The 16,466-nt window shown below is 39.2% G+C and overlaps 1 protein-coding gene across 1 annotated transcript in view; it reads right to left on the reverse strand.

Moving 5' to 3' along the window:
* The window catches only part of aff2 (AF4/FMR2 family, member 2), a 195,372-nt gene that overhangs the window by 55,508 nt on the left and 123,398 nt on the right, over positions 1-16,466 (reverse strand). The window contains exon 10 of the mRNA XM_030738522.1: positions 5,569-5,606. Coding sequence (XP_030594382.1) covers positions 5,569-5,606 — 38 coding nt within the window. The remainder of the gene's footprint in view (positions 1-5,568; positions 5,607-16,466) is intronic.

Below are 16,466 nucleotides of genomic sequence, written 5' to 3' on the forward strand. Positions count from 1 at the left end.
TCTCTCATGTGACGCCTCAAACCCTTGCTGAAGTTTTTATGGTGTGTGTAAATTGGATAACCCTCAGTTTTAACGTGATTTAAATTTGAAGTTAAAACACATCGTTGCTCAGCAGTGGTTTATGCTATGGCTCAATAAAAAGCTCAGCTCTTTAGGAGGCTAATAATATTGACCCTGGTCTTTTTTTTTTTTTTTTTAATTAACTTATTGTGTGCAAATAGAAATAATTTATGCTTTCTAAAGAAAACTAGCTGAAAATTAAAATTAAAAATGTCTTGCTCTGTTAAAAAAGCACTTAGGAAAATTTTTACAAAAACTTGAATTAATTAATCCTTATCTGTATGTATTCCTAATTATAATTAAATTATGTGGTATTAAAATCTGCTTTACTGTGGTTACATATACAGTATATATATATATATATATATATATATATATATATATATATATATATATATATATATATATATATATATATATATATATATATATATATATATATATAAAAGCATGCACAGCCTCATAGATACAAGAGAAAGTGAGGTATTGCCTTGAAAATTTGATTCAAAAAACACAAATAAGACAGGCTGTTGGCTATAAATTGCTAATACTGCCCAGTCATACGTAAGGTCCTAATGCCAATATGTGACCCACTTGCCACTGGGACACAAACTACAATACTAGAGCAGTAAATTTAGATCAGAGTAATGAGTAATATCACAAACTAACCACCTCCTATTACCAGTTTTAATTCACTTTTTAGATAAATACATACATTTATACAAATGTGTTACTATGCAAAATTTAAACTGAATTCCTGTTATTACTGCAGCCCCCCCTGCAGTACCCACACTTTGGGAACCACTGCTGTATCATAAATATAGTTCCAGCCTTTGTAACAAATCAAAGTGCTTGATTGTAATGATATTATGAGTTATAATTGTGTACATACCCCTGCCTCCCTAGAGACCAGCCTCCCAGTGAGCAATATGGTGGCTGTGTTCAAGCATCGCTCTGATGAAAAACTGTCCAATGCGGCATCTGTGTTAATATATCTACAGGACACCCCTAATGGGCTAGATCGACTGACTAGCTTTACAATGTTTTCAGGTGAGTAATTAACAGTTAGGCCATCAGCTACAATGCATTAACACTATGTTTCTGTGCTTCTGGGGCTGCTTAACTTGGCTGTGCTGCATTCAGATGTTACCAGTGAAGTAACTGAAGCTAGTCATGTTCAGCCAATCATGTGAGTGTGTGCGAAGTATTTGAGAAGCTGTTACTGTTTTCTCCACATTCATCTCCTTTTCTTCTTGCCTTTGTATGTTAATGAATTTAAGACATAAAAACTGAGAACAATTATTACTTTTGTTTGTTTGTTTTTTCTTGTGTCAGAACATTTTAAGCTCAGAAGGTCACATGTTCACCTAATTATACCGCCCAGGGTGAATTTATGTCTGCTTGCATCTCATCCTGACTTTGTCTGTAATCACGAACCCTCTAAAATGTCCACTCTAAACACTTTAAGGATATAACAGGGTGAAAGAAAGGCAGCAGAGCAGCTAGCAGAGGAATTAGGAGGCCTCATTAACTAATAATAACTTAACTAAAGTTCTTCTTCCGGGTCAAAGCATTCTAATAAACTTCCTGTTGGTGTACACAGCACAGAACACACTGACTTGACAGCCTGTATGAGCAGCCTGTTTTCATTACTGCTCATGCAAGCACATCCATCATTGTTGAGGTTTACTGTATCAGCATATTGATTTGCCCATGTCTGAATAGGTTTGAGTTATTGCTGTCCCCAGTTATGAATACAGAGGACCTGTACATCAAACAGCTCTCAGTAAACATCCATTCAACACCATTCACAGTATCACTAACTAAAATAACATTAGGCTACCCACCCAGAACTACTCAAGTGCTATTACTATTAAAATAATCACAATAAAAAGACCAGTTCATATCACTGGGGGCAATTTTCTTCACCAGCGCGATGAAAGATGTGGATTGGATATAACGCACAAAACAGAAGCAGCTAGCAGAGATTGTAAAGATTACACAGCAGTAATAAAAGAATGATACAGTCTAATATACACTGTGGTGGGATGATAAGGTGGGTGGTTGTATGTGTGTGTGTGTGTGTGTGTGTGTGTGTGTGTGTGTGTGTGTGTGTGTGTGTGTGTGTGTGTGGAAGGGGGGTGCAGAATAACAATTGGTATGTGGGTAAGGCTGTCAGAGCAAGGATTAAAAAAAATGTGTGTCTGTGTGGATGGTGTGAGGGGTGTGGGTGAGACAGTGTGTGTTGCTTTTCCACGGGGGATATAGCCAGTGGATCGCTCGCAGCATCTCTAGTCCCAGCGTCTCTGCAGATATCTGTGAGTGTGTGTGTGTGTGTGTGTGTGTGTGTGTGTGTGTGTGTGTGGTGTTCAGTAGATTGGGCTGCAGAGTGAATGGGCTCATTAGCGGTAGCAGAGTAACACATGGCCTGGGGCACACACACACATACACACACACAGAGCACACTCTCTCTTTCTGTCTTGCTTAACTGTCTCTCTCTCTCTCTCACACACACACACACACACACACACACACACACACACACACACACACACACACACACACACACACACACACACACACAGAGTCACACTCCAGACTTGAATACTAATGCCCTCAAATTGTGAACACAACGAGCCTCATTTATAAAAGATTCTTATATTCTAATGCACCAGCTTGGGCTTCACAACACATTCCAAGCAAAAGATGAACTTATGAAAAATTGATCTTGGTGCCAAAATCAGCTGTTTACATGAATTCTTTCCAATGTTCTGTGATGTTACAAATGCAACTAACATTTTTTTGCTAATGATGAAGTAGGTGATATGTTCCCCCAAGATGTTAACACTTAGGAAGAAGACAAAACTGGGGAGCCCACACAGCCCTGAATGATAAATGGAAACATGTTTTTAAAAAATGGAAATAGGCTTTAACACCTCCAGAAAACATCACTGATGACAGTGTTTCATTTGCAGTGTCTCTGCCTATTAGGTATAGGTTTAATGAAGAATACCAATTAGTGGCAGCAAGAGAAGCTCATACTGTTTCCCACAATTAGATTAAATCAGATGACAAAATTAAAAAGCAAAACCAAAAAGTGTTGTTTTGTTGGCTAACAAAGTGCTTCAAATGTGAAAACAGAAATTTAATGGCTTGAAATAAAAAATGAAAAGATTGTAATAGTCTGTAAGAGACTGTTTTTGGAGCCATTCATCCACCCCAGCCTCCTGCCATTGGGAATTTTATTGCTCTGTAACTTCATCGCTTTACAGTACCTCCTCCTTTGCTCCCATTGTAATACAACCACTAGATGGCACTGTCACAATGAAAATAAGGGTTGGAATAGACTGCTTGCATAATGGTGGGAAGCGACCAGTGTCCAAACAGTCACGGTTCGACTCAGACTGTCTCCTCACTCTCAGACAAATTGGAAAAGGTTTGCTAATAACTGCCATCTAATTTATAAATGCAGACAGACTGCCAGCTCACTGCAATCAATCTGAATGCGATGGGTGCAACTCGTCTGCGACATGTCTCTTGGTCACTGGGGACACAACTCAGGTGGTTGCCAACTAGTAGTATTTTGGTTGTATCCCTATATGAAAGCTTGATGTAATTCATGCCACTTTTTATGGAGGAATTTCTGTTATAAATCTATGAGGTTCTGACTCGACTCTGAATGCAAGTAGCTGAATTATTACAGTTCAGCACCACATTATAACACACAGACTGCTTGTAGTTGCCAGCTTGACCCCATCCAATTTCAAACTGAGAGCAGACTGATAATAACCGATAACTGTCTTGACGCACCAAAGTCACTTTGAGGACGGCAACTGCGAGTGGTTGCACACCTCGTCCCTCCTTTCAAAGCAACCGTTTTAAAGTCAGTGACATCACAAGTACACTGAATATGGTCACAGTAATTTTGAAACACTTAGCTCAGGGTGCATTGGTTAGCTCTGCCACCTCACAGCAAGAAGCTTCAAACCTGCCGGCCAGCCGGGGCCTTTCTGTGTGTAGTTTGAACCCTGGGTTATCTCTCAGTTCAAAGACACGCATGTTAGGTTAACTAGTTATTCTAAATTGGCCATGATTGGGAACGGTTGTCTGTTTCTCTGACTGGCAACCTGTCCAGACTGTCCCCAGCTTCTCACCCTATGACAGCTGGGATATGCTCCAGACCCCCAATGGATGGATGGCTGTGCGACAGCAACCTTAGCAGGAGAAAAGCTGCTAAGGTTGGGAAAAAATAAAAGAGGAACAATGTGTTCACTGACTATGCAGCTTTTAAATCATTTTAGATTACACACTTAACCAGCAGAATTAACAATAAGCTGTTAATTTACTACAACATATCACAGGATTATTATTATTACTGATGCCTGATGTACAATAACAACTGGCAGAAATATACTGTAATTGTACTAATGCACATTACATTGCATTCCCATAACCCTGAATAAAAAAATCTAACAAAAAAAAAAAAATGCTTGAAAAGTCTGAAAGCAATGATAACAAGTGTCGTACACTCGAATGAACAACAGAGACATTTAAATGTTAAATGTGTGTTAAGCTGTAATGAGACCACATTTATTAAAAAGGGCCCGAGGAAATGTTACTCACTGACCTTCAAACATAATGCGCGCATGTATGTATACAGGATTTTATGTCTCCTGCTCTGAAGCATGATCTCCATGCAGAGACCCTGAAAAGTCTCTGCAATACAAATAGTGAGTCCAAAAGACATCTGCTGCCTAAATGCGAATGCTGGAGCTGAGCGAGCGAGTGCAGGCTGGTGACTCTCGTTATCAAGTGGACACCTGTCATCGCAGATGTTTTAGTGAATTAGAGCCGCAACACCTGCAGGAGCCTTAATAGCGACTGTATTTGCAATTAACCTCGAATACTACAAAAATAAAAACCAAACAATATCCCACTGAAACGCGGGACATTTACCGACCTAAGACCTAAGACGTGTAGACTCACGCTGAGGGTTATGTGAGCGGCTCTGGCTCTGCAGCCACAGTGACGTCTTTGACCTTAACAGCGCTTTCAAAAACAACTACAGAAAAAAAGAGAAGCACTGACCACAGCTACCTCAATTGCATGTTTCAGGGCAAAGAACATTTATTTATAGCTTGTTGTTTGGCTGATATTGAAAGTCACACACTCCATTAACCTCACACCCTCTGCCAAAGACAGGCTGGCTGCCACGCCATATAGAAGGATGATGTCCCGGCTACTTGACTTAATGCAGGCCATATGTGTATTTCACTTATTTCTCTCCAACAAAACAACAAGTTACATCTGACTATAGTCTGACTATAGCATAAAATTGCTCTCAGTGGCAGGTGAACACCTTGCATTACATATTACTTACACACTGTGAGTGCTTTTTTTTTTTTTGGTGAGGCTGAAAAGGGGCTTCAAGTGTAGTCCATTCAATATACGGAATTAAGATGAACAAATCACCACGTTACAAACATGGTGACTGGTAATTTGTCTCACCTCAGGGCTGTGCCTCTGGCTTTGGGCTTGTCTGACACCTGTCAAAAAAAGAGAGAAAAAATCAAAAGTTATGTTCACAGATTATGTTTGAATATCAAGACAGTAACGGCACAGAGGAGAACAGGAGTAAATCTGCACGATGTGCGTGCCACATGGTAACTGTTCCTGGCTTTACTCGCTGCCTGATTAATATTCTCATTAAGAAACAAATGAAGGCCCGTTCATTTTTTAAAAAGCCAGAGTCTGGCTCATACAGTTATTCCACACTCAGCAGTGAGGAGCAGTGTGCTTCTATCGATCATCTAATGGTTTGATTCCAATCAATCCTCGACAGTGTGGATTAATTGATCAGTGTCTTAATTTGATTAGATTAAATTGGATTAAATTACATTAGGCACTGTGTTAAAATAAATAAATAAATCAACCAAAATCGGCACTGTCGGTGTTACCGTGTATCAGCTTTTAATGAGCATCAAAAACAGCAGAGGTAATATGTGTCACAGTAAGTGAAAAAAATAGTAATCTTTGTTGTACAAATAGCTTAAAAAAAAAAAATAAATAAATATATATATATATATATATATATATATATATATATATATATATATATATATATATATATATATATATATATATATATAAAATATATATATATATATATATATATATATATATATATATATATATATATATATATATATAAAATGTATACAGGCTCTTCCTAAATATTTTACAGGAAAAAGCTACAAACTGAACTAATTAATACAACTTGAAGCCACAAGCTTCAAAATCTTATCACCTTCTTTGCCCAACTTCTCCTTTTCTCTGTCAGTTCTCCTCTCCTCCATTAGAGAAAGGACTTCCTGTCAGGAAAACCTCTCTATTTTCTCGTTATCTTCTCTTCCTTTATCCCCTCCTTTCCTTGCTTCCTCCCTGCCCTCTCTCTTCACCCCGAGCCTCTGCTCACGCCTTTATTTCTATTCATACTTTTCCTCTTTTCAGCAAAAGAATGGGGGGTGATTAAGTATGTCAGTGAAGCCTTTTCCTAACCTCCACCCTTCTCCCTCATCCTCTTTTCTTCCCTCTGACACCTCCCAGTCATTTTTTTTCGCATGACTACATCAATTAGAACGACAAAACAAAAACAGTAAACACAATTTTTTCAAATATCATCCATTAATTTCTCTTCAAGCACTGTAACCCAGCAATTACAATGAATTACTCAAATTACTCAAACAAAAACAGGACCTTTTCTTCCTTCTGGCTTGTTGTTCTTCCTCCACCCCTCTCTCTAGGAATAAGGTGATTAACTGGACCAGTGAAGTTTCTGATAGATCGATGCGGAGCTGCAGGCTAGAACAACAAACCTCCTCAGATCTTTGGCTTTGGGAGGCTTGCAGGGCTCAAGGAGAGGATCTATGTGTGAATATATTTAGCTGGCTGGTGGCTTTACTTGGATTTAAATAAAGAACAAACCAACCAGCATTTATTCACACAATCTCCTCTGTTACAACACGGCTGTAAGCATTGTTCCCGACAAAAAGGACAAGCTGTTTCACCAAAAGCAACACGATTCAGATCGTAAAGCTTTTCCAGACGTATATGATTATATTTCCAAAATCCTCTCTTCGCTCGCCTTTCTCGTGTGGGTGCGAGACATCTCAATGTTTCACAGCGGGGCCGGCAATACGGTTTTAACAAGGCTTTAAACACCCCCACACCAATTTAAACAGGAAGTGAACAATGAATTCTTTGCTTGTCTTGTACGGTGTCACTTTACTTTGCGTGAGACACTTTGTAAAGCATTTCTAACACCTGAACTCAGTTCAAAATCTTGAATTTATGATGCAACTCTTGCAACTAGGTTGCATTACTGAAAATACAGAAGCTACTGGATTTTCACAAGTGGAACACAAAGAGACCGTATAGCCTGCATTTTATCATCCTTCCCTCTGCTGCCAGCTGGATTTGACACAGTGAGTCCACTGCAGACTGTTCAGAAATACTATCAGTCTTTAATCTGTCCTATTACATAAACAACTATTTACGCCTCTTTTCTGTGTTAGTCTGATGTCTGTAATTCTAATCATGATTAGTAGACAACTAAGAAAATGAACAACTGTTTTTCTTTCTGATGTTCTGGCCAAGATAAGGATTCTGTTTACTCAGCTGCCTTTAAGCCCATGTAGTCACTCTAACACTTTCCATTTACTCGGTAACCTTTTGAACTCATTGATCGATGCATTTCTATACTTCTTATTTGTTTGTGCTGACGGTCTGGTTTGCTCTGACTCGTTGTAACGCGTTATCTCTATTTCAAGGTTCATTGGCAGCCTCTGCACTTTCCCTTTTTTTTTATTGGCCACATTCTGCTGCTCTTCTGCAGGAAGTCTACCAACCTCCGACAGTCACACTTTAAGTAGCACAGAGGCCATAACATTAGACAATCTGCTCTCTGAGATCACACCTATCATTACACCAACAATGAACAGTTGCATTTGCTAGTAAAAACTGGTGATTATACGGGCAAAAAAGCTACCAAGTCTAAAAATAAGCATATTGGTTGCAAAAAGAAACCCCAGGTTTGAGCTTTAATTAAAGTTGTACTGAAAGCAGTGTTTTGACACTCGATAAACATCCACTGTTCACTTCTTTCAGTTTTTCTTTATTTATGAAGCCACACAATTAAACCAACCAGGACTGTGATTTGAGGTCACTCTGTAACTATGTGCTTTAGATGATTAATAAGATGTTGCCAAAGGTCAGGCCTGCTCACTTCAGCACCAAGACACACGTTCCACACATGCAGACTACACAGACTTAAAGGCACCCTGAACACTGGTGTGCTTCTTTAGTCGTAAAACTCAACGCTAATTAATCCGATTTCTTTTGATATTTTGGTCTGCATTTGTATCTCTGTTTTCTGCTTAGCATATATTCAAATCCTTGAGTATTACTATGGTTTTTACTGGATTTCAGAACCAAATATAGATCAGTTGAGGGGAATAACACCAACAGTAGGACTCTGTATTCTGTAGCCTGCATGCTCCGTTTGCATTCTCCAGTGCATTCTGAGTTTCAAGCTAATCAGAAACCCATTCACAAAAACACTGCTTCATAGTACTAGTAGTAAATGCTTTACTTCCTTTAGCTACACTCTTACAATTTGTGACCCATTAAGAATACAGATGATATACAGATGCATTTTCCTAAATGCTGGTGAGACATCCTGCAAAGTAACGTTTTTGCCTGGTGGGATGTCATATTTTCATGACTGTATTAGGGCTATATGTGGTCCAATAAATCTCAGACCAAATCTGACTAGTCCCAGCCAAATTAAGAAGGCTGATCAGATTTAGCCTAGAAAACTATTGCCAGGGGTATCTGGTGCTTGGTGTCACCATTATCTTGTCGACATGATATATTATGTAGCAAAGTTTTTGTTGATGTAGTGGCTCAGTCACACTAGAGTAAAAACAGTTTGGCACCCAACTTTGTAATGATGAAAAACTGGTAGTTACCTGGTGATTACAACACCCTCAGCCTCTGGGCGACCACTTTCAATCACAAAGTGCCTGCACAGGTGTCCTGGTGGGAGGCAGCCTGTCTCCAAACTATCACGGTCCAACTCAAACTGACTGCAATCACTCTCAGACAGATTGGCAAAGGTTTGCTAATAACTTCCGTCTAATTTATAAACACAGATTACCAACATGCTGCATTCAGTATGTTGGGGTTCAGTATGTTGAACTGTACTGTAAGAAAGTGTTAGACACTGCTTAAAGGCATAGAAAAAGCCAATGGGTCCATTTACCTTTGATCACATTGTACATAAGCAATGTTGCAATAGTGGGAAATTATACATTCATGACATACTTTTTGAAAGTAAAAAAAAAGAAGTATAGCAGCTTAATCCTATTTGGATGTTCCAGTTTCAGCACTCTTTATGCTGCTCACTGCTGCAGCATTATGCAGTGAATAGGACACAACTGTTGTTAATGTTTTTCCTAACTCCTGTGAAGTTCCCACGGCGACAAACCAAACTGTCTGCTGCGTATGAACATAGGGTGTGCATCAAGTTGAAGTTAGTTCGGGTGCATGCAGTTCTTTTGACCTTTGCCAAGCAGTTCCCTAAGGCTCAAGGTTATAATCTTTAAACCTGATTTCATCCATAGCTTCATCCTAAAGCTCCGCAGCCAAAACCGATCTCCTCCAGGTGCATTTTCTTGAATGTAATGTTACAATGCCACGTAACATTACACAGCCTACACTTAACAAAGCCTGTCTGCATTCAGTATTTTCGTAGATACTCACAGTACAGCAGACTCGAGTATTTAAGCCTCCCCTTCTGCTAGACATTTTTACCAGCTGCAACTGTGCTTTTATACAGAGACAGAACTTTTAAGCCTGACTTTGCTCCGACCAAGGTGATCTGTCATCACGAGCTCGCAGAGAAAAAAGAGAGAAATACAGGCAGATAGAGACAAAGGACAGTCCTGCAGCGGTAATTGGGTTGCTGTTTTTCTGTCAGTTTCTAAAGTCATTAGGAACATCTCTCTCTCTTTTCTGCTCTCACTCATTTCCTCTCCTCTTTCCCCATCTCCCCCTTCCTCTGCTCTTTCTTTCAATTCCCTCCTCTCCTCCATCTCCTTTTGCTCTGTGCCAAAAACATATTCATCATACTCCTCTGCTGCCCTCACAGTGTTGTGCCACGGCATACTAATGACATTGTGCATCTGTTGTGTGTGTGTTTGTGTGTGTGTGCTAGAGAGAGAGAGAGAGAGAGACACGCACACACAGTGTCAGCATGTGTTTATATTTATGTGTTTGCTGGTGTAAATGCTTGCGAGGTGACGTCTGCATGAGTACACTGTATGTGCATGTCTGTATGTGCGTGTGTGCAAATGCGTCGTACATGCAAGTGTGTGTGTGTTTGATTATGAATGTGTGCATGTTGTGTTTCACTTCAGGCTAAGAAAGCTTGATAATACACCGTGCACTCATTTGCCATAAGCCTGTTAAGAGCATGCACGGAAAATGCCACCGAATTCATCCCAGCCTCTCTCGCTGTCTGCCGTCTGCTTTTCGTTGCCTCTCTCTCCATCTTTACCTCCCGTCTGCTTTGTTTTCAGCCTGCTTTGTCTCGCTCCCTCTAACTTATTCATTTCTTTTCATTCTTTCTCACCTCCCTCTCTGTTTATCTAAATCAATCCCAATGTCTGTCTTGCACAGAGACCGACAACAAAATAAAAATACAGGGAGAGCGAGAGACTGAATATATAGTGAAAACAGTCAGTCTTGTGTCCTGTTGGTATATACTAAATATGATTTCTATTTTTATATCACAATGCACATTAAAAAAATGTTCTTTTTTGATCTGTCTTTTGACTCATCAAATTTGTACAATCAAATATGATTTCAAATAATGACCTATTGTAGTCTTAAACCCACAGATTTAAGCGGGTACTTCTGGGATAAGCCACACAAAGAAAACAAACACACACACACACAAAAAGCACTCACACGCTGCTGCCTTTCCCCTAGCTCTTTTTAATTCTGTGGGGACAATATGTCAAACACCAATGGGAGACCGCAAAACCATTTGTGTTTGAAACTTTGCTGCATAAACAAAGTCCATGAGGGATGTTTTCAGCCCCTTTCAAGGTAACGTCTGTTTTCTTGTTTCATCTTAGAAAGGTTCAATTAATTCAAAGTGAGACAGGTTTTAGTTTTGTTGTTCTTAAGTAAAGGAAGGAAAAAAATCCCACTTTAATGTAAAGGCATTCAGACATTTTGATTAGTGCTTTGTTAAAACACCTTTGGCAGCACCGACAGCCTCAAGTCTTCTTCAAGCAGAGGATTCTGTTTCTCGTTATCTGACATTTCTTCTGGTGCCTTCTGGAAAAATTCCAGCTGACTGAACAGTGGCTTCACATTTCCCTTCTGTGACCTTCTAGAAGGCTCTCCCATCTCCACATCCCATCTGGATCTCATAGAACCAAGAACTGGGCTGTTGATTACCCCTCTGACCACGGTCAGATTACTCAGTTTTTCTGAGTAGTCAAATCTAAGGACACTGTTGATGGTTCCAAACTTCTTATGTTTGGCACATTATGCGTTCAGTGCTGCAGGAACGGATCTGTATTCTTCCCCAGGTCCACACCTTCACACAATCCTGTCCCGTCGGTCTAAAGATAATTCTCTCAAGCCCAAGAGTTGGTATTCACGCGTGCACACACACTCTCAGTTGTGACAACTTTAAGGTGTGTGCCTTTCCTAATTATGTCCAATCAATTTGATTTGGCACATTTAAGTGAGGCTTTAGAAGTATCTCAAGTACAGTTGACAGAGATAGGATGCACCAAATGTCATGCCAAAGGACCTGAATACTTATGTATAGATTTATTTCTGCTAAATTAACAAAATAGTCTGCAGTTTTTGGCACTTCTGCCTTGGCTTCTTTTTTTTTTTAGCCTTGGAGGTCGCTGCTTGGGTCAGAGGTGGCTTACTGTATATGACACGCAGGACTAACTATAGATCCCCCAAACAAGATTAGTTTCTAAGGTGGGATAAAGGTGGGAAACCAAAGCAAGCAGTCAGTTGTATGTGTCATATTTTATGCTGTCTATTGATTCTACTACTAGATCCTACTGATCCATGTATACAGTCATGTGAAAAAGGAAGTTTTCACAGGACTCTATGTAGTCCTGTGAAAACTGAATATACCCTATGATTCAGCAGATTGTAGAACCACTTTTTGCAGCAATAACTTGAAGTAATTATTTTCTGTCTGACTTTATCGGTGTCTTATATTGTTTTGGCCCACTCCTCTTTCCAGTGTTGCTTCAGTTCATTCAGGTTCGTGGGCATTCATTTATGCAGCGCTCCCACCACAGCACTTCAATCAGGTTGAGGTCTGGACTTTGACTGGGCCTCTGCAACACATCGATTCTTTTCTTTTTCTGCCATTCTGTTGGAAACTTGCTGCTTGGGATCATTGTCCTGTTGCATGACCCAGTTTCATCCACACTTTAGCTGTCAGACAGATGGCCACACATTTGACTCCAGAATACTTTGGTACACAGAGGAGTTCCTGTTCCAGGTCCTCTGGCTGCAAAACAAACCCAAATCATCAGCCCACCACCACCGTGCTTAACAGTTGGTACGAGGTGTTTGTGCTGATATACTGTATTTTGTTTTCTCTAAATGTGGTGCTGTGCTTCAAACAGCTGCACTTTGGTCTCGTCTGTCCAAAGGACATTGTTCCAGAGGTCTTGTGGTTTATTCAGATCCAGCTTCGCAAACTTAAGCTGTGCTGCCATGTTCTTTTCAGAGAGAAGAGGCATCCTCCTGGTAACCCTTCCAAAGAAGCCACACTTGTTCTGCATTTTTCTAATTGTACTGTCATGAACTTTAACATTTATCATGTACATATAGGTACATTATACTCTACAGCCCTGTGATTAGGAAGCCACTCACTGCAATTCTGAATGCACACTAAGTATCTGTAATTAACAGTGCTACTTTCAGTAAAATTACACAAACTTAAATCATTATAAATGACCTGCCATCATTTATAATTATAATATCTGCCATCATGGTTATTATACAATCAGAAGGCCAGTTAAAAGGGGATGAGAGGAATCGGTATCTTCATTAACAGAAAACATCTCACAGACTCTTTGATGAGCACTGGTATCTGTCTGCACAGTGGGGAGGGGGCAGCAGCACGACCCCCACTGACTGCTTTGAACTCATCTCTGGCATCATTAGCGCATGATGACAGTGATTAGAGGAGAAAGGGCCACCATGCCAATTTCCATACTGAAAAACAAGACAGGAAGAGCAGGACAACCGCACGGCTCATATGCAAAGTGCCCCAGAGTGACAAACCTGACCTCTTTAGTCAGTGAATACCGCATAAACACGCTGATACACCCCACAACAGGACACATCACTGCTCCAAGGTTTGTAAACATCAGGCCAATGATGGAGAAGGTGCTTCAAAGACTGACATTTTGACCTTTAATTACTACTCTTGGTGTTTTTTCGCCCCAGAATTAGTGTGCAGAGCCTCGTTTGTGCCACCAGAATGCTAACTGACCTACTGTATTTAATTACAAAGACTTAAATTGAACAATTTACAAAGCTGTTACAGAATGATGAATTAAATTAGCATCTAAATGATACATTACAAAACTTAAAATAAAACCCATTATAGCTTCTCAATCTGTCAGCAAATAATAAGTCACTGAATAAAGTATTTCTTTTCTCAGTGTCTGCTTGTTACTTGTCCATCGCACTTTTCTACATGTCTGTCTGGCTTTATTGCATTTTAAGGAAAAAAAACAATCTCACCAGAAAGCACATGTTCCTGCAGTTTTTGCTCACATCGCACATTTTCTTCAACATGAATTTGCAAAGTGTTACAAACATGATCAAAAAAGGCTTTAAGTGTTTAGAGAAAAATGCCAAGTTAAACTTACAGTTCTGCCGGTTTTATGTATGATAGTAACAATGTGTTAATGCTGCTCAGAAAAAGCAGTCTTAATGTATCAGTGGATTATTATAATATATATATATATATATATATATATATATATATATATATATATATAAGTCAGGTCACTCCAGTCCCTGAAAAATAGTTCCTAAAAGTATGGCGTAGTCACAAGGGGCATCTTTCCCACAGTTTTTATGTAGTAAAACTTGAGCCCTTCCATCCTAAACCCTGTACGACTCCAGTGTAAACATGTAACTGAAAGCCGGTTTTATAGTACTTTGACTTGTAGCTGTTTGTGACATACTTGAGTTGTTACTACAGTGAGCTGGTAACTTGCAATTAGATTTAGTCTTCCTTTGCTCTCTCCTCATTCCTGAGCATCACAGTGTAATTCACGCAGAATAAAATAACTTTGGGTGCCAGCACCTGTAAACAATTTACAGAGGTGCATACACCTCCTTCTGATTTTCATTTTATACTGCTCTTAAATATATTTATATCCTAAATAATAGAGTCTCACCAGATTCTCTGAGGATTGCTTCAATGAATTTTGCAATGAACAAATTGATTTTATCTCACTATCAGTCAACATATCAGCACACTATTAACTGCAGTGTCTGCAAATAGTCAGGAATTGATCTTCCCATCTCTTTTTCCCCTTTGTCCTGTTTTCTTTTCCTGTTTTTACTGTGAACTAATAAAGGAATACATTTGTTCTTAATGAGGGAATGCTTTTATCTGAATAAAAGATGAATCCAAGCTGTACCTTACTATAATGATTATATCTCTTCTCCTTAATAGGTGGGCCAATCTGAATGAAACTTTATGGCACACTCAGCGATTATTAACATCTATATGTTTTTTTTAAACAGATGTATCATATGTGCAAATTCTTTTCATATATATTGTGTTCATGTAATCATCCCCCAGCAAATGTGATGTTACATTTTCCATTTGCATTTGTTTCACGTGTCAAGTTCGCCACCCGTATGTATCTTAACGGTCCCAAAAATTTGTATCTGTGACGGAATTTCGTTCAAGTCATCACTAAAGAATTCAAAAACATGCCGTGGACATACTTATATACTAGTACAAGTATGATATAAACACATCTAAGTCTGAACTGAAGTCATAGTGAAAGTGACTTAAACGTGCTTTCTTTCTGACTGCCAGCAGGGGGCGACTCCTCAGGCTGCACAAAGAAGGTGGCTACATGGACCAGGGTTCTAGCCAGCGGTTGATTGCCCGGCGCTGCGCCATGCTGAGGTCATCTTGTGTTGGACTGAGAATTTCACCGGTTCGCTATCAAAACTTTTTGTGTAAATTACCAGAGTCTGATTTTTTTTTCTCTGGCTAGATCGTTGCGCTATAGTATTATTTCGCTGCAATTTGCAATCTACCATCGGGCACGGCCAGTGTCGCTCACAATGTGCGCAATCTCACGATGACCCTGTTCATGCTTGAATGGCGACCAGCGTGAACTCGAGGGGGAAGAAGTTGAAAAGGGGAGCTCAAAAGGATAATTTCGGGCTTCATATTAACTTGGGAGATCCTTTAAAAAACTTACATTTGTGATCCTAAGGACAGACACTGTCCTCTTCCCAAAAACTGCTGTAAAAATATTATGAAGTAATATTTTGTTCCACTTTAAATGATCTAGTCTTTTAGAACTACTTCAGCCTGACACATAGATACCAAATATTATATACTTTTTGAAAAATTTTAACCCTTTATAGGCCCATTTACTTACACAGTGCCACTGTGTTTTTATGGACAAAAACAAGAAAACTCAAATAATTTCCATAAAATGTATTTTGGGGACTACTGGATTATTATTTTTATTAGGCCCTCAGATGAGTCACTGATTGGCATTAACATTTTTTTTCATGCATTTTTTGCTTTTCTACAGTATCAAGTTTTGTGAAAAACTTACATTCGTGATCCTAAGGACAGACACTGTCCTCTACCCAAAAACTGTTGTAAAAATATTATAAAGTAATATTTTTCCACTTTAAATGATCCAGTCTTTTAAAACTACTTCAGCTTGAAATAAATATATCAAATGTTACATATATTTTTGGGTATTTTAACCAGTCAAAGGCCAGTATTCTTACATACTGCCACTTTTTTTTTTATCAAACATCCAAATAACTCAAATAATTTACATAAAATACATTTTACGGAGGAGAGGAACATGGCGGTGCAAATGTTGGCACTGTTGGCACACACCAAGAAGATAAGAAGGTCCTGGGTTCAAATCCGCCTGGGGCCTTACTAGGTGGAGTTTTCATGTTACATGTCTGTGTGGGTTCTCTTAGGGACTCCAGCTTCCTACCACAGTCCAAAGACATGCAATTTGTAGGGATAAGTCATTTGGTGATTCTGAATTGCCCAT

Source organism: Archocentrus centrarchus, chromosome 10 (assembly GCF_007364275.1).
Source record: "Archocentrus centrarchus isolate MPI-CPG fArcCen1 chromosome 10, fArcCen1, whole genome shotgun sequence".
NCBI classification, from domain to species: domain Eukaryota; kingdom Metazoa; phylum Chordata; class Actinopteri; order Cichliformes; family Cichlidae; genus Archocentrus; species Archocentrus centrarchus.